General features: G+C 36.7%; 1 protein-coding gene across 10 annotated transcripts in view; it reads left to right on the forward strand.

The window, feature by feature from the left end:
- The first annotated feature begins 3,498 nt into the window (after window positions 1–3,498).
- The window catches only part of ptk2aa (protein tyrosine kinase 2aa), an 80,420-nt gene continuing 57,678 nt past the window's right edge, over window positions 3,499–26,240 (forward strand). For 8 of the 10 annotated variants that reach the window (XM_089123208.1, XM_089123195.1, XM_089123203.1 and 5 more), the window contains exon 1: window positions 3,499–3,756. In XM_089123208.1, coding sequence (XP_088979334.1) covers window positions 3,657–3,756 — 100 coding nt within the window. In that variant the 5' untranslated portion in view covers window positions 3,499–3,656. Of the gene's footprint in view, window positions 3,757–17,792; window positions 17,916–26,240 lie in introns of those variants that run through there. The other 2 variants (XM_089123199.1, XM_089123202.1) reach the window with 2 other exon arrangements.

The following is a 26,240-nucleotide window of genomic DNA, read 5'->3' on the forward strand; positions in this document are numbered from 1 at the left end:
TTTAATTTAGTTGAGTGCACGTTTGACAGTGTGATCAAATAATGAGTGAACACATTCTAAGAATCTTAATTCATTTGGCAAAGGAAGTTTTAGAAACTCATAAACTTATAAATTCATACACTTATGAACTTTCATGAATTCATACACTTTTAAACTCATAAATAGTTCACCATAGCAACCACCCAAAATACCTTAGAACACCCTAGCAACCACCTAAAATACATTAGAACGCCCTAGCAGCACCATAGCAAGCAACCACCCAAAATACCTTAGAACACCCTAGCAACCACTCTAAATACCTTAGAACACCCTAGCAGCACCATAGCAACCACCCAAAATACCTTAGAACACCCTAGCAACCACTCTAAATACCTTAGAACACCCTAGCAGCACCATAGCAACCACCCAAAATACCTTAGAACACCCTAGCAACCACTCAAAATACCTTAGAACACCCTAGCAGCACCATAGCAACCACCCAAAATACCTTAGAACACCCTATTAACCACCCAAAATACCTTAGAACACCCTAGCAACCACTCAAAATACCTTAGAACACCATAGCAGCACCATAGCAACCACCCAGAATACCTTAGAACACCCTAGCAACCAACCAAAATACCTTAGAACACCATAGCAGCACCATAGCAACCACCCAAAATACCTTAGAACACCCTAGCAACCACCCAAAATACCTTAGAACACCCTAGCAACACCATAACAACCACCCAAAATACCTTAGAACACCCTAGCAACACCATAGCAACCACCCAAAATACCTTAGAACACCCTAGCAGCACCATGGCAACCACCCAACATACCTTAGCAACGGCCTAGCAACCACCCAAAATATGTAAAACTTAATTTTATTTGGCAAATGAAGCTGAACATCCATAAAATAGAGAATACATTCTAGCATAACCTTTATATATCATGCTATAAACTTAAAGTAACTAAAGTTACTCTTAGTGTGCAGAGCATTTTTATATTATGTCCATGTGTTTTAGTTGCACAGATACATGTGAAAACAAGAGAAGTCTTGATTGAGTTTGGCATCTGGACTCGTTTCAATCATGCTTTAGTGTTGTCGTCCCAGGAGAAAGACGACACGGTTTGCTTCATCGAGTGCCGTTGAAGGCTGTGAAGTCCATCTGTAGAGCGGAGATTATGCTTTCTAATCATAATCTCCAGAGATCTGGAGTCATGTCATCTAATCCCGTCTGTAGCCTCTCAATCCTCTTATCAAAGCGAATTATGGGCAGCTGTGTTCATTCATCCGACGTATGAACAGGAGCAGAGTCCAGGCCAAACACACTGACCTAAAGAGCAGCAGAGCACTGTTCATATGCAGCATATGTTGGTTAAAATAACAGATGCAGAACAATTATTTAAAGATATCAATCGCACAAAAAATGTAATTCTATCATTTAATTTACCGGTAATTGATTTAATTTCTAAATCAACCAGAACGAAATTCTAAATGTGGGAGGAAACAACTTATATATTATATATTAGGGCTGTGTAAAGATTAATTTTGATTAATCGCATCCAAAATAAAAGTTTGTGTTTACTTAATATATGTGTTTTTTGCTGTGTATAATTATTTTGTATATATAAATACATATGCATACATATATTTAAGAATTATTTGAACGTAAAAACTGTATATATATATATATATAAATAAATAATCTATATAATATATAAATATAAATATTTTATGAATAACACTTTCTTAAATATATACATGCATGTATGTGTGTGTATATATATATATATATATATATATATATATATAAAATATGTGTCTTGTGTGAGGAACCGGTCTTATTTTCCAGGTTGCACAGAATTGAGGAGTAAAGTTCCCCTCGGAGGAGGAGGACAGGAGTCAGATTTCTGGAACAGGTGCTGGAGACATGAGTCGTAAAACAGAGAAATCACATTCACTAGAAGAAACTCTCTTTCGGCTGAACTTTCATCCAGGCGGGGGATTTTCAGAAAGCTTGCTCCTAGACGTGACTCATTTAGGTGGGTCCATTTCATGTACATGATTATGAAATGCAGAAGTTTTGCTTTTCTGAGATCAAATGTGTGGTTTCACTTATGATGATGATTAGGTTTATGGTTTAAGCAAGAGTGGTTTCCAGATAATGAAAACCTGCTGATATCAGTACAGTAACCACATAAAAAGTAGACGCCTATGGGTTTAAAAATAAAATCGCTGAATAAAGTGGTTAAAACCCAAAGCAACTCAACAGTTATTATGTGCCATGCATCTATTATTAATTAAAAATGTATTTATTTGGTAAATACTGAATAACTGAATAACTGAATTTCCATAGTTCATAATATTCTCAGGATAAATAGACTAGAACAGCTTCTCTATTCAAACACAGTAAACGGCACATTTTTGAGCAATGTGCACTCTCAGATGGTCACTGAGAAACTATAGAGACCACAAACACAAATGTCCACTGTTAAACCCATTCATAGTTACTCCATTATATCCAATCCTGTTTTGCTTTTTGCTGGCATAAAGAACATTCTAGAATCCGATTAGTATAAGATCGTTAAAAAAAGCTTTTTTAAATCGTAAATGACATCGAAAGTCGATATAATTATGACATGTAAATCCTAATTATAAGATTAAGAAGTCGAAGATTATGACTTTGTCATTATTTTGAAGTTTTGTATAATAACAATGATTTTGAATGTCATAATTTCGACTTTTTATGTTGTGGTTCTGATTTACTAATGCATGATTTTTTTTTTCTATGTGGCAAAAAAGAAAAGCAAATTCTATCAAACTAAATTACACCTCAGGGGGGAGGGGGTTAATCCATATATTTTGACAATTTAGAGTTTACGGTGATTTGCTACTTACCGGTTATGCGCATGTGCAGACTCACCTGTTTTTTTGTTTTTTGTTTTACAAAAGGTACATTTTCCTGTTATATTGTATAATTTCTCTTTAAAAAATGCTTACTACCATATGAATATTTGTACGGTCAGCCAGCTGAAAAAGAATAACTTAAAGTTTCAGTTACTATGAGGAAAGGTCTACTTTGACAAGTCAAAGATGAATATTTGATGATAATTTTTTTACTTTTCACACCGTTTTAAAAATAAAAACAGTAGTCTACAGTATACAGTAGCTACTCGTAACTTAGAATTGTATTATAATTGTATTTCATACGACTTTAATCGGCATTCTGTGATCAATTCGCGCTATGGTAGCATTTTTCGACAAGGCAGCAAAAAAACGGCACTCCTCCTTTATTTTGGCAACATTTTTAAAATTCCACAACACATGGAGAAACTTTAACAAATCTACATTTGGCTACAATCAACATATTATTAGCCTACACAAAAATTCAAAATTTGTGTTGTCCAAAAAGACGACTTCCATACAAACACTTTTGAAATCAACAGAATCGGCGTCAGGGTTCATTTAAGTGTTCAAACGAATCGATTCGTTTTGCGAATCGGACTCCCTCGGCACCAGGCCCAGCGCGCGCGCTCGACTACTCCAGCGGCGTTCATTCACTCGGGACTGGGAGGAGTGTGTCCTGTGTGTGTGTGTAGCTGGATAGAGCTGGAGTGGGCTGGGTTCTGCCCGTCAGCCATGTTGGAATGAGAGGGAATGAAAAGCTGGAATGAGAGAGGATCGACTGGACAAGACGGGAAAAGCGGGTTCTGGAATATCACCTCAGAAGATCAAAGCGCGCGAGCGACGGATCATCACACCACAAACCAGTGAGTAGCGCTCATTAACGCTCTGAGAAATTTGTTAGGAAAGAAAAACTGTCAGTGGAAACAGTAAATATGAGGATTCCTGTACTGGATCAACCCTGCCATGCGTTCATGGGGAATACAGCTCCAAATCTAATGGATTTGGATCCGATATTTGTATTTTGTGCGGGATTGCCCGTTGATTGTGACGCGCGTTCACGCCTCGGATTCATTGGATCAAACAAACCAAGCGTTAATATTGGCTTTGGGTGTTTATGTCAACGCCAGTTTCAAAAGTTTATGCTATAATACTTCAACACATACTCATTGTTTTGGGTTGTACATACACAATGGTTGTATTTGTCAAATGTCCAACAGCAGGATTTGATATTCTGGAAGAACAAAAGTTATAGTGCTACACAATAAAGTGTATAAAAATAAACAGAGTGGTATGTAAACGATATGAGTATAATAATAAAGAATACATTCGATATACTCGGTGTGAGTAATATAGTAGAGTGAAAACATTATTTAAGATGTTTTTATTAAATGTACTAAATATTATCATGCTTTATTGGCACGTACTGCATTAATAGTATGTTTTTTTGCAGAAGTGTGATGTGCTATGGTTTAATATCAAATTTAGTACTTTTTTGCACACAGATTTTTAGTGCAATTTTGCAAGACAAATAATTCCTATGTTTATATTCAGAAAAAGTATATAAATCCTTCTTCATGACATTTTATTTGCATCGCTTCGGTAAATCGACCTTCTATTTCCATATTTTTGGACAATATATTATTATGTAGTACATTTTTTGATACATATCTCACAATTTGTTAGGTCACACATTGTTATGATTTAGACTGATAGGCCCAATTGAAAATTAAATATTGAATTTTCACACAAAAACACATACTCTCAGTGTATTGATACAACTTGAGATGTCTATCCTGTATATTACTGTATGGAATCTGAAACCATCATCATATTGCTATCTGATACCATAACTGTGAGTGATTAGACCAATTGGATCAATCAGTGTAGAATAGATGGTGGTTGTTGATTGTGATGAGCTCTTCATTGTTCCTGCAGGGGAATCTCAGTTATTTGCTGATGTGTTCTGGCAGCGCTGTGCCGGAGAGCGATACTGTATTATAGTGTCCTGAGGCGGTGGAAACGGGCCGGGGTATTTTTAGCCTCCAGTCAAGTAATGCCAGACTCTGAGATCACAGCGTTCCAGTGAATTACGGCTGACACCACTCGTCATTATCTTTCGTTTGTGACCGCTGCATTATCATCATGAGAGAGGTTTGGCTGTGTGAACTCTAGTTTCCTCTGGAGGGATTGCATTGCACACAGTTAGAGGAATATAATCTTGCATTGATCAAATACAATGACAAATAGACGGGTTACAGAGAACCTGATAGCTTGGCTTAACTTGAACTGTGTGAGATATATATATATATATATATACACATTCTGTAATGTAAAGGCTGAACGCATCTTTCTGACAGCGTGTAATCCTGTTGTTTTAGCTGCACAGGAAGACAGCCTGTGATTTCAGTGGCTATGACAGGAAGCTCAACCGTGTGTGTGTGTGTGTGTGTGTGATGGCATGGCGTTTAACTGAGATTGGTTTAGCAGGATGTAGCTACCTTGTAATGTCCCTCAGGGTTAAGGAGGAAAACGCCTTTTTCCTCTGGGCAGGATCAGACGTCTGTGCGTTATGCTGACGGAGGCCAATAGTTAGCAATTTAGCGACTATCGGCATCAGTAGCGGTGCACGCTTGTGTGTTTTTTAAGTGTGTTGCATTGCATTATCTCATTTTCTGTTGTGTGTGCACACACACCTGACCAAACGAAAGCTGCGGTTCGGATTTAAATAGGCAAATGCTTAAGAGTCTATGATTTGAAGGATTATTATGTTTAGTAGAGTCAGACCGATATATCGGACGATATTAGGCATTTTCCAAACGGTATCGGCAGTTATAATGGCCGATAAATGAATATTTCAAAAATAAAATAAAAACGGACGAAACACTGTTCAACCATGCCATGTTGGAGTGTTGGAGTTGCATAGTTTGTCCACCAGAGGGCGCCCTACACCGTCCCTGTTGGCAACACTCGATTATAACGCGCAACACATTCTAGCTAACCATAAAGCTAGCTCAGTGGAATTTAATGAACTTTGTTAATAGGGTTGGGTATCGAGAATCGAGTATCGATTGGAACCGAGACTAACTTTTCATTTTTCCCGGAATCGTTTAAAAGTAAAAATTTTGATTCCTAGTTTCGATATTCACAGTCCGCCGAGCGGAAGAAGAAACCGCTGAACAACACCAACGAAGAAGCGTCGGCATAACCGCGCGAGTCGAACATTACGTCGGCGATCATAACTACAAATATAATACATACATAACTACAATATTCATACATAACTACAAATAACTAATGTTAGAGAAATCTGTTAATGGTTTGTTGTGCGTTCCTGAAAAAAATCAAATAAAAAAATATCGGCAAATATATCGGATTTTAAAACCAACAAATATTTCTATCGGTATCGGCCTTCAAATGCCTTTATCGGTCGGGCTCTAGTTTAAAGCATGTTATACATTTCGGCATTTTGTCAAGCGACTTACAGTGCATTGCATTTCAAGTTACACATTTACATTCTTATCAGATCTTGCTTTCCCTGGGAATCGAACCCATGACCTTGGCGTTGCAAGCGCCAATGCTTGAGCATATTCATATAAAATAATTATATTTTCAACTTCAGAATCATGAATATTGTTATTCTGGTGTCCCTATTTTCTGTGCTTTGGGTTTCAGCACCAAATCCAAGACGATTCATTTACACACACAATGTAATATCAAATTTAGCATTTTTTTTATCATATCGCAATAATATCGTATCGTGATATCAAATGTATCGAATCAGGACATGAGGGCGGGGATCGTTACTCCCATATCAGTCGTCGATGACTAAACCGCTCTGGAGTGTGTGTATCTGGCGTGTGTGTTGCAGAACAGAGGCTTCATTGAGAGCGAGCGATGGCACCACTGTACTTACAGTTTCCAGCGTCTCAAAGCCTCATTCACCAGCCGTCTGAAGGTAACGCCACTCACAGCGCACACAAACGCTGCTTTATTAAACTCATCTGGAGCGAGTTTTCTCGAGTGTTTGGTGTTCAGCAGTGTGCTAATCCGGTAAATAGAGCACCTGTACCGTACGTCTTGTGTAACCGTGGTCTTTGAGCAGGCACTGAAGCGTCCCGTCGGAGAGCGGTGTGAAGGTGGGCCGGTCGGACATAAAGAGCACACCGCGGGAGTGGTTCCAGTTCCTGATCGCTTCAGGCTTTATCTCACGGTTCGACCTGCCTCTCCCGAGACACCCGTCATTACTGCAGACTCAGAGACTCCAGGAGAGCTTTTTTCCATTGTAATTTTCCTGTTTGATTCTTCTGGAAGCTGTTCAACTGGTTAAATTAAAATTCAAGGTTCCTACGCTGGCTGGATCGAATTTGATTTGAGTAATTTCCAGGTCTGGAAAAGTGTGGAAAAAAGAAAATACTTGCGTTTCAATCTAGACCATTGATCCTCTTTAATTTTCTATAATAGAAAATTAAGAATTTATTAATGAAAGTAAATGTATCATACAAGAATTGTGTTTTAGCTATTGCCAAAAACGACTGAATGAATTTAAGCTGCACTTTTTCATTTTTTTCATATTCTTAGCATTCTTACAGAGCCACTAAAAAAGGATCTTTGCAACAATAAATAATATGCAGGTTTTCGTGTGCGCATGAGAAACCATTAAAGGAGTAGATCATTTTAAAAAAAAACTTTTGCTGATAATTTACTCACCCCCATGTCATCCAAGATGTCCATGTCTTTCTTTCTTCAGTCGAAAAGAAATGAAGGTTTTTGATGAAAACATTCCAGGATTTTTCTCCATATAATGGACTTCAATGGGGTCCAAACGGTTCAAGGTCCAAAAGACAGTTTCAATGCAAACTACAAACTGTTCAAAGGGCTTTAAACGATTCCAGACGATGAATAAGGGTCTTATCAAGCGAAACGATCGCTCATTTAAAAATAAAAAGTTTTTTTAAGCTCGCCTTGCTCTGTTCTGTGATGAAAACTCGTTCATCAAAATGAACGAATCTTTTCCCGAGTCAATTCGTTCATTGACAATGACAACCAAATGACACAAAAAAGATTCGTTCAGGAGAGTCACGAACGCGCATAGGCTAAGAAATGTTGTAGTTTTTCATATTTCTTTAAGCGTCACAATTCACAGAGACAAGTCCATATTGTGTTTTGATTAAGTGTACTCTTTTGATTTATTTATCCAAAATTTGCCAAATTCCGTGACATTCCGTGTTATAATTCCATTTTTATGACAGAGTTCCGTGTTTCCATCCACATCATCTGAATCGTGTAAATCATAGGGCCCTAAAAGAGGGACGGGACAGGAAGTGACATACAAACAATCAGTCTGTGTATGAGATTAGTTCTGTTCAGTTTAGCTCAGCTCTTTCCACTCTCCAAGCCAGACCCCTGCCGGTGGAAGGTGGGCTTTTTCCGTGTGGGAAGTGTGTTTATGTTTCAGAAAGCTGCGTGAACACAATGGCTTGCCGTCCTGTGGGAATCGGCCTCCTTTAGCACGCGTCTTCAGTGTGATGCTGGGACAGGAAGTGATGTTGCGCGTACAGGAAGCCTCATACTGCACAGGTTACATCTGGAACGGAATATATATATTTTTTTTTAAGTAGTATGTGACAAGTTTCAGTTCAGTAGTGTGCTGTAAACATTGCTGTCACATGATCTTGATCTTAATTCATATTGTTGTCTAGTTGTGATAAAAAAAAGCATTTGTTTTGCATTTATATAATTAATTTTGTGTAATCTAATTAAGTTTGGGCTGGGGTCAGTAACATATTTAAAAAAAAAAGTAGAAATTAATACTTTTGTTCAGCAAGAAACCAGACGCTCTATTTGTTCAAAAGTGATTTTTTTTCTCATTCATTTTTGTGTGCATAAATAACACAATGTTAATTTTTGGGTAAACTGTGCTTAAAAGTAGGGATGCACCGATGTAAATTGTTTGGCCGATAACCAGAGCTCGACCGATAAAGGATTTTGAAGGCCGATACCGATACAAATATTTTGGGGTTTTAAAATCCGATATTCCGATATATCGGCCGATATTTTATTTATTTTTTTAATTTTTTTAAACTGGACATGATGCTTATTTGAGTTTAGAGAACTGATGGGGATGTTCTTTTAATTGTTAGTCAAGCAATGTATGTCTCGTGACCAACTCAACGAGTGTTGCCAACAGGAACGGTGTAGAGTGCCCTCTGGTGGACAAACTATACAACTCATGACATGGTTCAAGCGTGTTTCGTCCGTTTTTATTTTATTTTTGAAATATTCATTTATCGGCCATTATAACTGCCGATACCGATAGTTTGGAAAATGCCTAATATCGGCCGATAATATCGGTCTGCCGATATATCTGTCTGGCTCTACCGCTAACCGATAATACTTTATATTTCAAAGCAGATAGCGTAATTATTGCCTGATAAATCTGAATCCAAATTTGTCTATAATTTTTGAGAGCCTGATTACAAAAACAAAAGTCTCCCCATTAAAAGCCTTGTCCCAATATAATATTCTCATTATAATTTTATAGCCTGTATGACAGACTTGTACTGAACCATACAAGTGATTCCAATCATATTTCGAGCTGTTCAAGCCCATAATTTTGAACAGTGCGAATCTGAAGTGTCTCAGCTAAAGGAAATAATCCATTATTTATCGGCGTTAATATATCGGACAAATGTTCCTATCAGGCCGATAACGATAACATTAAAAATGAACATGGTGGCCGATATATCCTGCATCCATACTTTAAAGCACATAAAGAAACACTTAAGGGAAGTTACCAGTCTCCCTTCAGGCTGTGAATGTGAACAGCACTTTCTCTCGTCTCCTAAAAGCGTGCACTTCTGAAGCTGTCATGTTCCGGCGGGACTCTCAGTCCGTGTGGATCTGATGCCGGCTCTTGTTTTCTCTGAACGCTCTTTGCTGGTGCTCGCGTCTTAAAGCGGTGACACGTCCCTGATGTTCCTTCAGCTCTGCTTTTCAGTTTCCCAGCCGCTCTGAAGAGGCTTAAACTCACACTGTCAGCAGTGAAGGGCTTTGAGGGGTACTGCTCTGAATTACCCAGAAGCCACCATTCTTTCAGTGCACAACATCATATTCACGGTTTTTGATGCATTTTAGAAGTAACGGTTGGTTTATGTAAAAATACGCTGTTTTTTATTAATACAGAATAATGTAATTATATTTATGATAATGCTATCAATATGGTCTATTCAAAAAGAAAAACAATATTATTTACATGCGTTAATTTGATTTGATCAGATTTTAAGAGTGCCCTAGCATATAAGGTGACCTCAACCCTATCAGATAAGGACTAGAAGCCACATTTAAATGAACACAATTTCATTTGATCTAGTCAATTTCACACTCTAGCTATGTTTCCATCCCCCTCATTTTTATGCGCATAAATATTGCATAAAAACGCTGGAAGGAAATGCGATTAAATAACTCAAATTGATTGACGAAAACTACGATGGAAACACGATAAATTCCTAGATGCGCGTCTAAAAAGTTTTAGTTTTGGTGTAGAAACTCTCCTGACTCTTTACCCAACTGCGTTCAGTAACTTAAGATAACTTTATAGCGTTTCGTCTGTGCACTCTGAGTCATTTATTATATACACAATTAGTGGCTTCTCCCACTGCAGCAACTTCAGCTTTATCAAAAATCGACTCGACTTGGATGGAAACGTTGCTATACACTCTTAGAAGAAAAGGTTCTATATAGACCCTTAAAAGGTTCTATCAGCGCTACGTATTTGGAACCCCTAAAATGTTTTATACGCTCTTAAAAAAAGGGTTCCTCTGGGTTCTATATAGAACCCTGGCGTTCCGTACTTGGCCAATAGAACCTTTTACCAAAAAAAAATAAGTTCTATATAGAACCATTTTGGAGTTCCATATATGAAGCGGGGGATGGAACCATTTCTGGTTCTAAATAGAACCATTTTTCTTCTAAGAGTGTACTCGTGAATGTTTTATGCGATATTCCCAGTTGGATTCAAAACTTCGGATGAAAACAGCTACTGATAGGCTAATAGAGTAAAATAAGAACTTGTAATGAACTTCTACATCCAAAGAAGCCACAGTGATTCATTGTCCTTCTCATCTGGAGATATTTGACTATATGTCCATCCCTGTGGTCAATGATGGTGTGAATGTATTTCGCAAGTCTCTCAGTGTGTGTGTGTGTGTGTGTGTGTGTGTCCTGATTGTGAAAGTCTCTTTTCCAAGCCATTGGCGGGAAGCTTTGCTCCGGCGCCCCGTCCGACGGGCTGTGAAATGACAGCAGGTGTTCTGGGAGATAAGGAGTTTTGCTCTGTCTGTCCTTCACTATGATTGCCCTTTATTCACTCATCTGCTCTTTATTTGCTGGATGCTGTTTCATGTATAAAGTGAAGATCTCTGGACCCTTTGGTCTTTAAGCTGTTGGCTTTCATTCAGTATATCGAGTTACTCAAGAGTAATAAAGTGAGTAATGTGAACTATTGAACTACAACACAGTACACACACACATTATGTAAACACAAACTTTTATTTTGGATATATACACATACAAACTGTGTATATAATATATACAAAATAAATATATAATACAAAAAATAATATATATATATATGTATATGTTCATTATTTTCTGAGATTTTATATATATATATATATATATATTCTACATCATAGCAGGCTGAATGGGAGGTGAAACGTTGCGGTCTCGGAGGATATATTTGGACTGTTTTGATTTTCCCAGCAGTATTTCGGCCCTGTTTGGATTCTCCTCTTCGGAGCTGCTGGCTTTTGAAGCTCTTATCCAATCAGATCAGTTTCACCGAGTGTTTGTGTGTGTCTTGCAGTGAGTGTGTGGTTTGGTTTGTTTGTTTAACCTGTTGTAGTTGTTCGCTAGCTGAAGTGTTAGCCGTGCTGCTTCTAGCTGGTGTTTGCAAATTTTTACAATGAAGGGAAATGACCTCATAGTTAATCACTGTGTCCTCAGGGCTGTTGGGACACACACACACACACACACACACACAGAATGACATCACTCCCCATCCACCCATGTCCTCGGGAGGATTGTGTCCTCAGTGTGCATCTCTGACAGAGAAACAGACATTTCTGAAATGACTGATGCCATTGCAACATCAGTCCAAACCTCAATACGGTGACCTGTGAATGTTTCAGCTTTTATTCGGCGAGTCAAGACGATTTATCTTTTATTTATATCGCGCTTTATACAATACAGATTGTTTCAAAGCAGCTTTACAGGGAGAACATGCAAATCATGCATCCTGAAGTCAGTTCAGTGCTACGTCTTTCTTTCTTCAGTCGAAAAGAAATGAAGGTTTTTGATGAAAACATTCCAGGATTTTTCTCCATATAATGGACTTCAATGGGAACCAAACGGTTCAAGGTCCATATGAGAGTTTCAGTGCAGCTTCAAAGGGCTTTAAACGACACCAGACGATGAATAAGAGTCTTATCTAGCGTAACGAGTGGTCATTTCAAAAATAAATGAACAAATATTTTTTCGAGTCATTTGGTTGATTCAACGAAATGACTCTAAAAAGTTTTGTTCAGTTTGATGCGACCATTTGTGCTTATAAAACTTAAACGTTGTTATTTATTTATTAAATGCCCACTCGTTTCGCTATATAAGACCCTTATTCATCGTCTGGTGTCGTTTAAAGCCCTTTGAAAAGTTTGCAGTTTGCACTGAAACTCTCATTCGGACCTTGAACCATTTGGTCCCCATTGAAGTCCATTATATGGAGAAAAATCGTGGAATGTTTTCATCAAAAACCTTTATTTCTTTTCGACTGAAGAAAGAAAGACATGGACATCTTGGATGACATGGGGGTGAGTAAATTATCAGCAAAAGTGTTTTTTTAAAGTGAACTACTCCTTTAATAAATACAGTAAACTAATGAACCTTATTGTAAAGTGTAACCGATAATGTTGAATATTAAGAGTTTCTTAACAATCCAGCCTCATGCATATTTTATTCTGGGAAGCCACTATCCTGCATATCTCCAGTAACCTTACAGACAAATTAGTCTTGTGACCCTTGACCTCCACCCTCGGCTCATCTTGTGCCCCGGGGCAGAACGAGAGAGCATGTAATGCTCTGTAACTGGGTTACAGCAGTGTCAAGTGTGAGTCACGGAGAGAAAGAAAGAGAAGTGGATGAAACGCACTGGGATGAACAACGTCCGACATTGTGTGCAGAAATGTGACGCCGCTTTACTGTGTTTTAATGGCCGGCCTGGGAGGAAGGTTGTGTGTGTGTGTGTGTGTGTCAAGTCCTGAACGCTGGAGTGGTTTATTATCAGAAATGACACACATTTATGTCACAGGCTGCAAACGTTCATCAGTAAATACAGCAGATACAGTAATTATAGCTCTTGAGCGGCTCGCAGGGACTCGCTCGCGTTGGCAAGAGTGTTTCACATCACATCTGTACATAAACATGGCTATACCATACGCCTCCTCCTGCCTTCGGTTAGAGCCGTGTCATATTCTGTTGTTTTTTTTTTTTTTGCAGCAAAACATAATTTACGTTGCTTTTTAGCTTCTTTTTTTAGGATAATTTCGCTCTTTTCATCCTCTTTGATCAGGAATACAATTACATCAATGTAGACATGAACACTTGGCTACTGCATTGCAAGCACACAGTTCTGTTTTACATAATTATAATTAATGTGCATACTAATTGAGTACTCAAAGGGGCACTAGTTTTTGTTTTGTGTTTTTTCCCCCCTTGAATATCTCATAAAATATGTTATTATTTAGGTATGTTGTTGAGTCAGATTAGTAATGTTAGTTAGAGGATGTCTATTTAGTATAAAGATTCAAAATATAGTGATTAACAAATATATTTTGTACCAGTCTTGTACCTCTGTACCAGTCTATTGAATATATATTGCTAATATAATTGTATATAATAATAATAAAATTGTGTGTGTTTGTGTGTATATATATATATATATATATATATATATATATATATATATATATATATAGTCAGTTAAATAATAATAAATAGTACATAAATAAATGATTTAGAAATATATAAATACATTTATCATTTACATTATATATAAAGAATTTTAAAATGTAATTGGTCAATTAAAATTTAAAAATACATATTTAATGCTTACCATTATTTTTATGTTCAGTTTTATGTTCATTTCTTCTTTAAAAGAATAATAATTTACTACATTGTGTTTTTATGTGTCTTTATATTTAAATTATATATGAGAATCCATATATATATATATATATATAAATAAATAGTTAAATAATGAAACAATTATATATATAAAGAGTTCAGATGCAAAAACCTCTAAGTGCCATTTGAAATTTTCTTCTAGAATGATAATTTTTATCAAGCTTGTATATTTAAGTTCAGTGATTTTACTTAAATGGCAATTATAATTACCTATTAATTGTTATTTAAGTGAAATCACTGAACTTAAATATACAAGTTTGATAAAAAAATCATAATTAAAGAAGAAAATTTCAAATGGCATTTAGAGGCTTTTGCATCTGAACTCTTCATATATATATATATATATAATTTTTGTATTTTAATTTAATAAATGATTAAAATTGTTTCATTATTTAACTATTTAAAAGAATAGATCTTACATTTGTGTTTTTAGACATTTGTAGAATTTGAATTTTGACAACGACGATGAATTACTTCTTTAGTTTCTTATTGGCAGTTGGCCGTCAAGCTGAGTGATGCGCGATGCGTTACTGTCCGCATCCACGCACGGTAATAGAGATTTTGTTTACGTTTTTTGCCGCTCCAGTCAGAAAGACTGAGAGAAGATGAAAACAAGTTAAATTTATTTTTAAAAACCTAAACGATTCGGGGCTTTTGACCCCTCGCTCCGCCCCTGGTCCAGAATCACAAGTCTTGGGCGGCTCCTCTTCCCTCGTGTGATCCTCACGAACACTATTGCCTCCTCCACTAGTGGGCGCTGAAGGCCTGTGGGTAACGGAGATGTGTGTGGCTCACGAGGACGGTTACGCTGCTTTCCCTAAACAGAGATAAGCTTCTTCTGTCTCTCGCTCTTCTTCATGCTTCTGAATCTGCCTTGAAGAGAACGAGCTGATAGGAGCTTGAAAGTGTGTGTCAGGAAGGTTAAGAATGAAAGGAGCTGTGTGTGTGCGTCTGTGTGTGTGTTTATGTGTGCGTATGCATCTGTTTGTCTGCATGTGTGTCTATATGTGCGTGCGTATGCATCTGTGTGTGTGTCTGCGTGTGTGTCTCTCAATCTTCATGCTTCTGAAGTCTGCCTTGAAGAGAACGAGCTGATAAGGAGGTTGAAAGTGTGTGTCAGGAAGGTTAAGAATGAAAGAAGCTGTGTGTGTGTTTGTGTGAATGTCTGTGTGTGCAACTGTGTGTGCATGTGTGTCTGCGTATGTCTGTGTGTGCCTGAGTGTGTGTGTGTCTGTGTCTATCTGTGTGTGTGTGTGTGTGTGTGTGTTCATGTGCATCTGTGAGTGTGTGTGTGTCAGGTAATCGGCTTTGGGTCAGGAATTCTCAGCTCAATGCAGGTTTTGTGAAAGACACTCTGAGCTGTTTTGACGTTGCATCACAGAGCAGACGCCTGTACGACCTTGCCTTTCCTCGAGACCAAGGCCAAACGCGGACAAACGAACGTCTGTCTCGAGTCTAAGAGAGAATCCACTTTCACAAGAACACAAGAGGGAAACACGGCTCACTATACACTCTTAGAAGAAAAGGTTCTATATAGAACCTTAAAAGGTTCTACCAGCGCTACGTATTTGGAACCCCTAAAAGGTTCTATACACTCTTAAAAAAAGGGTTCCTCTGGGTTCTGGTTCCGTACTTGGCCAATAGAATCTTTTACAAAAAGAAAAAATGGTTCTATATAGAACCATTTTGGAGTTCCATATATGAAGCGGGGGATGGAACCATTTCTGGTTCTAAATAGAACCATTTCTTCTAAGAGTGTTGTCACCGAGTGCTAATGAACGACACTATACTGATGATAGAACAGCGTCCAAAAGCCAAATGTTCCTGTAGTTTCTTCTCGCGAAGTCTGTCTGATTCTAAAATTACAAATTACTAATATTTTGAAAAGATTCAAGAGCACCGCAAGTACAACTTATCGGTTTCATCACGGTTTCATCATCCGCTAGCCGACACAAATATAACGAAAACAAATCCTCTCCTGTGACATCATGGGATAGTAAAATGTCCATCGTATGCGCACTTCAGAATCTCGCCGGAAGTAGTAGGTCATCCGGGTACTTTTCGCCTACTGTTTGCCGAATTCTATGATTTCGGACATACTACTCTGCTCGCGTACTGTTTTTCGCATACTATATAGTAGGGAAGTACGCAATTTCGGACGCAGCTCATGTGTTTTATTAGTTTTAGTCCTTTTTGAAGCTTGAATCACCACTAGAGCCCGACCGATAAAGGATTTTGAAGGCCGATACCGATACAAATATTTTTGGGTTTTAAGATCCGATATTCCGATATATCGGCCGATATATATATATATATATATATATATATATATATATATATATATATATATATATATATATATATATTATTATTATTATTATTATTATTATTTTTTTTCAGAAACTCCAACAAAACATTAACAGATTTCCCAAACATAGTTATTTGTAGTTATTTATGAGTTTTAACAAAAATAATATGATAAAGCATTTTAAAAAGAAACTTGTTTCTTTTATTGTCACAACAGAACAGAGGAACATCAAAATATATTAAAGTTCAGATAAATAAAATAATACTTAGTCCCTACATTGCCTTATAAGCTACCTTATAATTACAATGTCAGCTTGCTTATCCCTTTACCTGCACTTTTTAAAGTCTTTCCATCAAGCTACATCAAACCATTTTCAATCATCAGTTGCTGCCTGCCTCCTAAAACCTACTATTTAGCTATTCTAAATCCATTACAGAACGACAGTCTGCAACGCACACTTGGTGTCGTTGGAAAAGAAAAGCTAACTTTTCTGCACAAGATACATTTGATACTTTTTCTCTGTCTAAATATTCACTCCTCGCAAGTATAACTTACATTTTACAATGCAGGGACGGTAACTAGAGATATACAAGTTATAAAAATAGTAATCATTACTTTATTTAGGCAGAAAAAGTTCATTGTGGTTTCCAAGCTCATTAATGTTAACGTTAGCGGTCTTCCACTGACGATAGTGGTATTAGCTAGCTTTGTGGTTAGCTAGTCTATGATGAGCCATAATTTATCATACTGCACATTGTAAAACATACATTTTCAATATAACAGGCCAAGGAGAGATGATTGAAGCGTGTTTCGTCCGTTTTTATTTTATTTTTTAAATATTAATTTATCGGCCATTATAACTGCCGATACCGATATTATGGAAAATGCCTAATATCGGCCGATATATCGGTCTGGCTCTTTATTGCACTTTATTGCAGTTTTAAGAAAGAACTGAAATGTGTGGTTTGAATTACATTCATGCCATCATTTTTGAGTAAACTGTCCCTTTAATGAAAGCGCTCCAGAAAGTTAGTGTGTGTGAATCCCCACAGCGGCGCATCTATCTCTGCTTTACTCTTTTATTTTTTTGGTTGTCTCAGAGGGGATAGAGGGGGGTGGAGATGTGCTGATCTCACCGTTACCGTCGGTTACCAGATCCACGTCCCTCTCTCTCTCTCTCTCTCTCTCTCTGTGTGTCTCTCGCTCTCCCTCCCCCTCCAGCTTTCTCCTCTTTTCTCTTGAGCTCAGAGTGAGAGACAAAGACCCCCCCGCCCCCTCCGCTCTGCACACGCTCAGACCGGCAACGCTCCTCTGCATGCACCATTGAGTTTTCCTTGCAGTGCTACTATGACTGTATGCCGGACCGCTGCATTTCTCACCTAGCGCGCAAGTGTGTGTGTGGAAGTGTGTTTTACGGATACTACAAAACGCTGGTGTTGGATTAGGGTTCCTCGTATTTAATGGAAGGGTTGTACCACGGTAAGAGCTTTTCCTGCTGCTCAGCTCAACCACATCTGAACGTGTGTGTGTGAGTGTGTGTGTGAGTGTGTGTGTGTGTGTGTGTGTGTGTGCAGGAGTGACAGAGAGAGGCTCCCGTTTCCACACACTGTAATGAGTTCTGCTCCTGTCTCAATGGGAAAATTGAATTTACGAAGATTCGTGTTTGAATATTTGCAGCTGAATTAAAGCATTGAATGTAAATAGTTTTACTACTACATAGAGTTAATCATTTATGATGTTTCAAGTAGTCAGATCTTTATGAAGCTCTTGATAGAAACATGATGTGAAGTGCATATTAATTAGAGACAGACCGATATATCGGCCGATATTAGGCATTTTCCATAATATCGGTATCGGCGGTTATAATGGCCGATAAATGAATATTTAAAAAATAAAATAAAAACGGACGAAACACGCTTTAATCATCTCTCCTTGGACTGTTATATTGAAAATGTATGTTTTACAATGTGCAGTATGATGTTATCTATTGCTAAATTATGGTTCATCATAGACTAGCTAACCACAAAGCTAGCTAATGCCACTATCATCAGTGAAAGACCGCTAATGTTAACATTAATGAGCTTGGAAAACACAATGAACTTTTTCTGCCTAAATAAAGTAATTATTACTATATTATAACTAGTATATCTCTAGTTACAGTCCCTGCATTGTAAAATGTAAGTTATACTTGCGAGGAGTGAATATTTAGACATAGAGAAAAAGTATCAAACGTATCTTGTGCAGAAAAGTTAGCTTTTCTTTTACACATGACGTGTGTGAAATCCAACAATATTTAATAATAAAAAAATATCGGTTGATATATCGGATTTTAAAACCCACAAATATTTGTATCGGTATCGGCCTTCAAAATCCTTTATCGGTCGGGCTCTAATATTAATATTTACAGTATGGTTATTAAAAAGAAATGCCATATTAGGGCTATATGAATAGCCAAGATACTTAATTTGCTTATATGTATACAAACTTACTATTGCATACTATTAGTGTTGTTTAAATATTCTCACCTAAATCTATATTTTAAATGGTAAACGCGTAAAGTTGACATTGAAACAATATCATTTAAAGATGGATAGTAGTTTAATACTTTTGAAATCTGGCTTAGTTTTGTAAAATTTCTGATATTAGCATAATTAAACTGATTTTAATAGGATGAGACCGATGCGATCACTGATATATTCTGCATCACTAATGATTACTATTTGTTTCTGTAAACTTTGATTGATCATAGAGTAACTGAACGTGTAAATTTAACCGTATGCGATGCAGATTGTTGAACGTGAGTTTTTTTTTGTCTGTTCGTCATAGAAGAATAATACTAAATTTACATAAACCGCTAGATTATCAGTGATAGTTGATAATTAACACTGATTTAGGTGTTTTTCATCCTTTAGAATGATTAATTCGTCTGTAAATGAGCTGTGGCGGTTTAAAGACTGCATGAACGCATGTTTGGAAACTAGTGGCAAATATAGGTCGAACAATTTTCGCATGCAGATATATGCACATTTATGAATGATAATCACTGATAAGAATCTTTTGTAAGCGTCTGGAGTTGTTGTTGTTTTTGGCATTGTGAGATTATTAAGGTCAAATGCAGATTGATATTTGAGTGGCTGTTATTTCTATTCATGTGTGTTCGTACATGCGCTGAACTCTGTGACCTGATATTTGGATTACTTTTGACTGATTGCTTTCCTGTGCTTGGAAGCGTGCCGTGTGTGTGTGTGTGTGTGAGGTCATGAATGTTGGCCTGAGTTTGTTTGGCAGGTGTTCGAGCCTGTAGTGTGTGTGTGTGCTTGTTTTGCCCTGGGCCCTTGAACTGCTCATAGTGACCACACAATGACAGCGAGAGGAAAGGGGTGTGTGTGTGTGTGTGTGTTAAACAGCCCTACATCATTTGTCAGACCCAGTTGAGTTCAGTTCACTCGTGTGCATCAGTGTGACGCCACTATTATCTGTCCTTTTGTGTTCATCCGCAACTGTGAAAGTCATAAATCAAAAGTACTGTTGAATTTACTATCATTTTACATCATTAAACTTGAACTTTGAGTTCGAGAAAAGTGCTATACAAATTCATTATATTATTATATTATTATTAAAGCTCTTTTCCGAAACATAGTGCGCTAACTAGGCAAAATCTAGTGATCATATAGTAAAATAAAAAATAAAATATTATTATATAATTTTATATTTCGCTTGCAGAGAAAGCAATTTATAAATGAGTCAAAAGAAAATATTTGTTAATTATTTCTTTTATAACATTGAAAATATTTTTTTAGGTTGCCTCCTTACTAGAAAATACCATTATATTGGTTTACATTATTTTTTTAAATGATTTGCATTTTTTGTTTTGTTTAATGAATTATTTTATATTGTTATTTATAATTGGTTTATATATATATATATATATATATATATTTTTTTTTTCTTATATATATGTATATATATATGTGCTTTATATATTCACATTTTCTGAAGAAATAAAATTGTATGTGGCTTGCCTGTGCAAAACTCACCACTACAATTTTTTAAGATTGCATCAAATGCTGATTATTTTATATATATTGTTAAGAACATCAATCATTAACAATAGTGTTCTTCATATTAATGAATGATATTAATTATTCCCTCCCAGTACTGTTAACATACAGTATTTTCCCAACATTAAACAACTCAATCACACGATTTTCAGAGCCCTCTCTCTCTCACACACACACACACACACACTCTCTCTCTCTCTGACCTTGTATCAGTTCTGCTGCATCAGCATCTGGCTGCTCTCTGTCTCGCTGAGGATTATGGGAAAGCAACCCCCACTGGTGTCACAGTGCATTATGGGTAGTAAGGACAGAGCCTCAGAGCTCTTCTCAGATATCATCTCAGATATGGTGCTTTCTGGACAGAAGCAGGGATCATTTGAAGAATCGTCTTCAAAGCTGAACGCATGTCCATCTAATGCCCAAAGACTTCGAGCCGATCAGAGAGTAAATCAGGTGACCGTGAACCTAAAGCTTTCAGACAGACGGGCGTCTTCGGGGTTATTATGGATTCAGACCATCCCTCCAGACATTCACTGACCGACAAGTTTGGTGCAACAACATTAACCCTCAAACCGTATTCACATTATAGCCCTTAATCCTGTAATTGTGGACAAATGTGGGCACAGAGGGGTGTGATTATAAATGTTAGATCACTGTCTTCGATAAAGTTTTGTCTATCCATTTATGGTGTTTTTTTATTTTTTATTTTGGGGGTATTTTTGAATTGATTTACTTCAAAAAGTACCATATTTTCTACGTAAATTATGCTTATTTTTATGTTTTATTTTATTATTTTTTTTTTTACTACATTAAAATATCATTCCAACAAGTTCTTAGAGCTAAAACCTTATTTTGGCTTATTTTAGAATCCTCTAAATTACAGTTTTTCCCATTCATTTCTATGGGTGCCCATTTTTGACCCAAATACAAGATTAAGGAGGGTTTTTTTTTCACCAGGACACACACATTGCATTATTATACATTATATTCAACATTATTTGTAGTAGTTTAATGTAATATTGACACTAAAACCCTGAGAACTTCATTTTGGTTGAACTTTACACGATACATATTGATGTATTTTTGTATTGCGATATATATACGTTTGCGTGGATGAAATCCTTCATTTGTGTTCAGTAATGACGTGTCGTGGTGTGTCGTCTGTAGCCGAAGCTGGAAGGTAAATAAACCACCGCTGGGGCGTTCCTCTACGTTAGCATACGGACGGTTCGCTCGCTGTTATTTATAGATCCTCAAGGGTAAGTGCAGTTTATAAGGCACTGCTGAGATGTGAACGCAGGATCTCGTGTTTATTAGCCAGGTGCTTTTTAAGTTTTCTGCTTATAAGAGAATTGTACTTTTGATTAATCTCTTTAATGTTTTTGACCTAGAAAAGCTGTTTTATTCTGCTGATATCTGCAATATGTACACTGGCATTCAAAAGTTTGCAGTCTGCGATATACAGGTCAAACTGGAAATATCAGAATATCGTGCAAAAGTTCAGTAATTCAACTTAGAAGGTGAAACTGAAATATTATATAGACTCATTACATGCAAAGTGAGATATTTCAAATAAAGGCTTGAAATATTATGGCTTACAGCTTATGAAAACCCCAAAATCAAACTTAGAATATTGTGAAAAGGTTGATTTTGGGGTTTTCATAAGCTGTAAGCCATAATCATCAAAAATATAACAAATAAAGGCTTGAAATATTTTCTTATCAGTGCATCCTTATAAGTTGAAAATGTATGAAAGTGTCTGCACTCTGAAAAAAAGGTACAAAAGCTGTCACTGGGGCTGTACCTTTTAAAAAAAAAGGTAAAATTTTGTCCATTTCAGTGTTCATATGTACATTTCAGGTGTTAATATGTACATTTTAGATGCTAATATGTACATTTTAGGTGTTAATATGTACATTTTAGGTGCTAATATGTACATTTTAGGTGTTAACATGTACATTTCAGATGTTAATATGTACATTTTAGGTGCTAATAAGTACATTTCAGGTGCTAATATGTACATTTTAGCTGTTAATATGTGCATTTTAGGTGCTAATATGTCCATTTTAGGTGCTAGTAAGTACATTTTAGGTGTTAATATGTACATTTCAGATGTTAATATGTACATTTTAGGTGCTAATATGTACATTTCAGGTGCTAATATGTACATTTTAGGTGTTAATATGTAAATTTTAGGTTCTAATATGCACATTTTTAGTGTTAATATGTACATTTTAGGTGCTAATATGTACCATAAAAGTGTACCTTTTGAAAAGGTACAGCCCCAGTGACAGCTTTTGTACCTTTTTTTTCTGAGAGTGTGGTTGGGCTTATTTAACGGGATTACCTAAGGGAAAGTTGACTTTTTTATGTATTTATTCATTAAAAATACAATAATTACAATGTGTGTATATTTGAAACTGTATGTATTCTGAAATAAAAAGAATTAATTTCTGCAAACTGACCCCAGCCTCATGAATTATAGTTAATGTTCAAATTAGATCCTAATAGATCTTGGTTTGGGGAGCGAGAACTAAACATTTAATTTCGAGCATTCATAATCACAAGTTTGCATATTTTGGCTAGTATTCAAAAAGAACTGAAATTTTTTTTTTACCAAATCAAAAATGTCATACTTCCATAACAAACACCCTTTAATTAGTAAATAGTGATTGTTGCATATTAGCTAATGGCATTTTATTCACATGTACCACTGATCATTTTGGCATTAGTTTAGTCTTGAATAACTGGATTTCATACTCTTTTCGGTGCCATTTTCGGCCAAGACTTTTGTGGTCACACGAAGCATTTTGCCAGCTAACAAGCATCTGAGTAACGCTGTGATCGGATCGGGCGTGCGCTGAAACACAGTGTTCAGGTTTCACTCCATCCTCACAGAGCCAGCCGAGCTGAAAGGCTAACAGCTTGATTAGCAGGTGTTTGTGTAGCCAAAGTTGACCTTTGCGTTGCGTCCCGGTCCATAACGTGTGACATATGGATGAAAACTGGTTCATGTGAAAGTGTGAACCATCTATTAAAATTTGCCGGCTGTCTGACCAACGTATTATGAAGTGTGACTGAAGTGTGTTAAAATCACACTGATCCTTTAATCTGGACACATGGTCAATAGAGCGCCTACGCCACGCCATTCACATGTAGATTTGATTATCCGCTAACAGTATTGATTATTTGGAGTGTATGTGTGTGTGTATAATTGTGTCCGCTGAGAGCCGTAGGGAAAGGGCGCGAGGGAATCCACATGTGGTTTGGCATTTCCGTAGATGCATCTGTCATCCATTAGGGTCCGATGTCAGAGCTCATAAAGGAGCGCAGAAGCCTGTTCTTGGTTGTTATAGTTCGTCCACATCAAAGAAACTCCATAATTGTGGTGTTATTGCTGCTAGGGTTTATGGGAGATGTTCGAGGAGCCCATCTGTGGATCTGGTGCCGTGACCCGGATCTCATACTCGAACAGCTGATGCCCGTCTCCATCTGTTCACCTCATTCACACTCTTTATCAACAGCGTCGGGACGACAACTTTACACTGAGAGTGTGTGTGACGGATGAGTGTTAGTGAGGGTAGACGTGTGTGTAGTGGAAAATGATCTAAAAGTGATCTAAAATGCGTCATAAAGAGGAAAAGTGGTTGAGCTTATGGAACGGGATTACCTAAGGGAAGGTTGACGATTTTATTTATCTATCCAATAAAAATTAGGGCTGTGCAATGGTTAATTGCGATTAATCGCATCCAAAAAAAAAAGTTTGTGTTTACATAATATATGTGTGTGTGCTGTGTATAATTATTTTGTATATATAAATACCTATGCATTCATGTATATATTTAAGAATTATTTGCGCTTAAATTCTGTATATATATATAAATACATAATCTATATTATATAAATATAAATATTTTATATATGAATAACACATTTTCTTAAATATATACATGCATGTGTGTGTATTTATATATACAAAATAATTATATACAGCACACACAAATATATTATGTAAACACAGACTTTTATTTTGGATGCGATTAATCGCAATTAATTTTTGCACAGCCCTAATATATATATATATATATATATATATATATATATATATATATAATAAATGCATAAAAGCACAATCTATATTTATTCAAAAAATTTTTTTTGCTTTGTAATATGTATTGTATGTTCTTCAGGGTCATGCAAAGGTTGAAATGCAACGTTTCCTTCATTTGTTGACAATGTGAACCTAACTCATGATCAGAATTACCAAAAACATGTTGAGTTGATTACTCGGTGTTTATGAGAAACTAGTCATCTGGATGCAATATCTTTAAACCGCCCACACACACACACACACACACACACACACACACACATACACAGTTCAGGAGATGGTGAATCATCTCTTGCTTATTGATTTGTTCATGTGGCTGACAGTTGATAAAGCTTTTCCTTGTAACTGAACTCCAATAACTGTGTGTTTTCCTTCCGGCTCGTGTGTCTCGCTTCAGTCCCGGGTTCAGATGTCTCGTCTGTCCTCGACGTTCATCAAACGTGTCCTCGCTCTTTTAGACGTGCTCGCCTTGAAACCGATCTCTTTAATCTCATTGAGAAGTCTCCTGCTTCTCAAGTGTTTCCCCTGAGCAGCTTTAATCTCACATTTGACTCCTCTAGAGTTTGTCAATACACCAAACCAAGTCTACAATCAAAGGTTTGAGTATAAACTCTTTAAAGGAGTAGTTCACTTTACAAAAAACTTTTGCTGATAATTTACTCTCCCCCATGTCATCCAAGATGTCCATGTCTTTCTTTCTTCAGTCGAAAAGAAATGAAGGTTTTTGATGAAAACATTCAGGATTTTCTCCATATAATGGACTTCAATGGGGACCAAACGGTTCAAGGTCCAAAAGACCGTTTCAGTGCAAATTGCAAACTGTTCAAAGGACCTTAAATGATTCCAGACGATGAATAAGGGTCTTATCAAGCGAAACGATCGCTCATTTAATAAATAAATAACAAAGTTTAAGTTTTATAAGCTCAAATGCTCGCCTTGCTCTGTTCTGTGATGCGCGTTCGTGACTCTCCTGTTCGAACTCGTTTATCAAAATGAACAAATCTTTTTCCGAGTCAATTCATTCATTTTGTTTGTTGAAAGAACCAATTGACTCGAAAAAAGATTTGTTCATTTTGATAAACGAGTTCGAACAGGAGAGTCACGAACGCTCATCACAGAACAGAGCAAGGCGAGCATTTGAGCTTATAAAACTTAAACTTTGTTATTTATTTTTTAAATGAGCGATCGTTTCGCTTGATAAGACCCTTATTCATCGTCTGGTGTCGTTGAACAGTTTTTAGTTTGCACTGAAACTGTCTTTTGGACCTTGAACCGTTTGGACCCCATTGAAGTCCATTATATGGAGAAAAATCCTGGAATGTTTTCATCAAAAACCTTAATTTCTTTTTGACTGAAGAAAGAAAGACATGGACATCTTGGATGACATGGGGGTGAGTAAATTAACAGCAAAAGTTTTTTTTAAAGTGAATTACTCTTCTCTATTCTCACTCGTTTGTGAGGTTTCTGATTGAGGATCTTTAATTGAAACATCTGAGATGAGTTGATGCAGAAAGCTGAGTTGTTTCCTCGTCGTGTTCTCAGTGTGTTGAACATGTGCTGGTTCCTGGGGGTCTTGGCTGTGGTTTTGTCCCAGATACGCAGTGCTCGTCCCCGCAGACAGGTGGCGCTGTG

This window comes from Pimephales promelas, chromosome 18 (genome assembly GCF_988280905.1).
Source record: "Pimephales promelas chromosome 18, fPimPro1.hap1.1, whole genome shotgun sequence".
NCBI classification, from domain to species: Eukaryota; Metazoa; Chordata; class Actinopteri; order Cypriniformes; family Leuciscidae; genus Pimephales; species Pimephales promelas.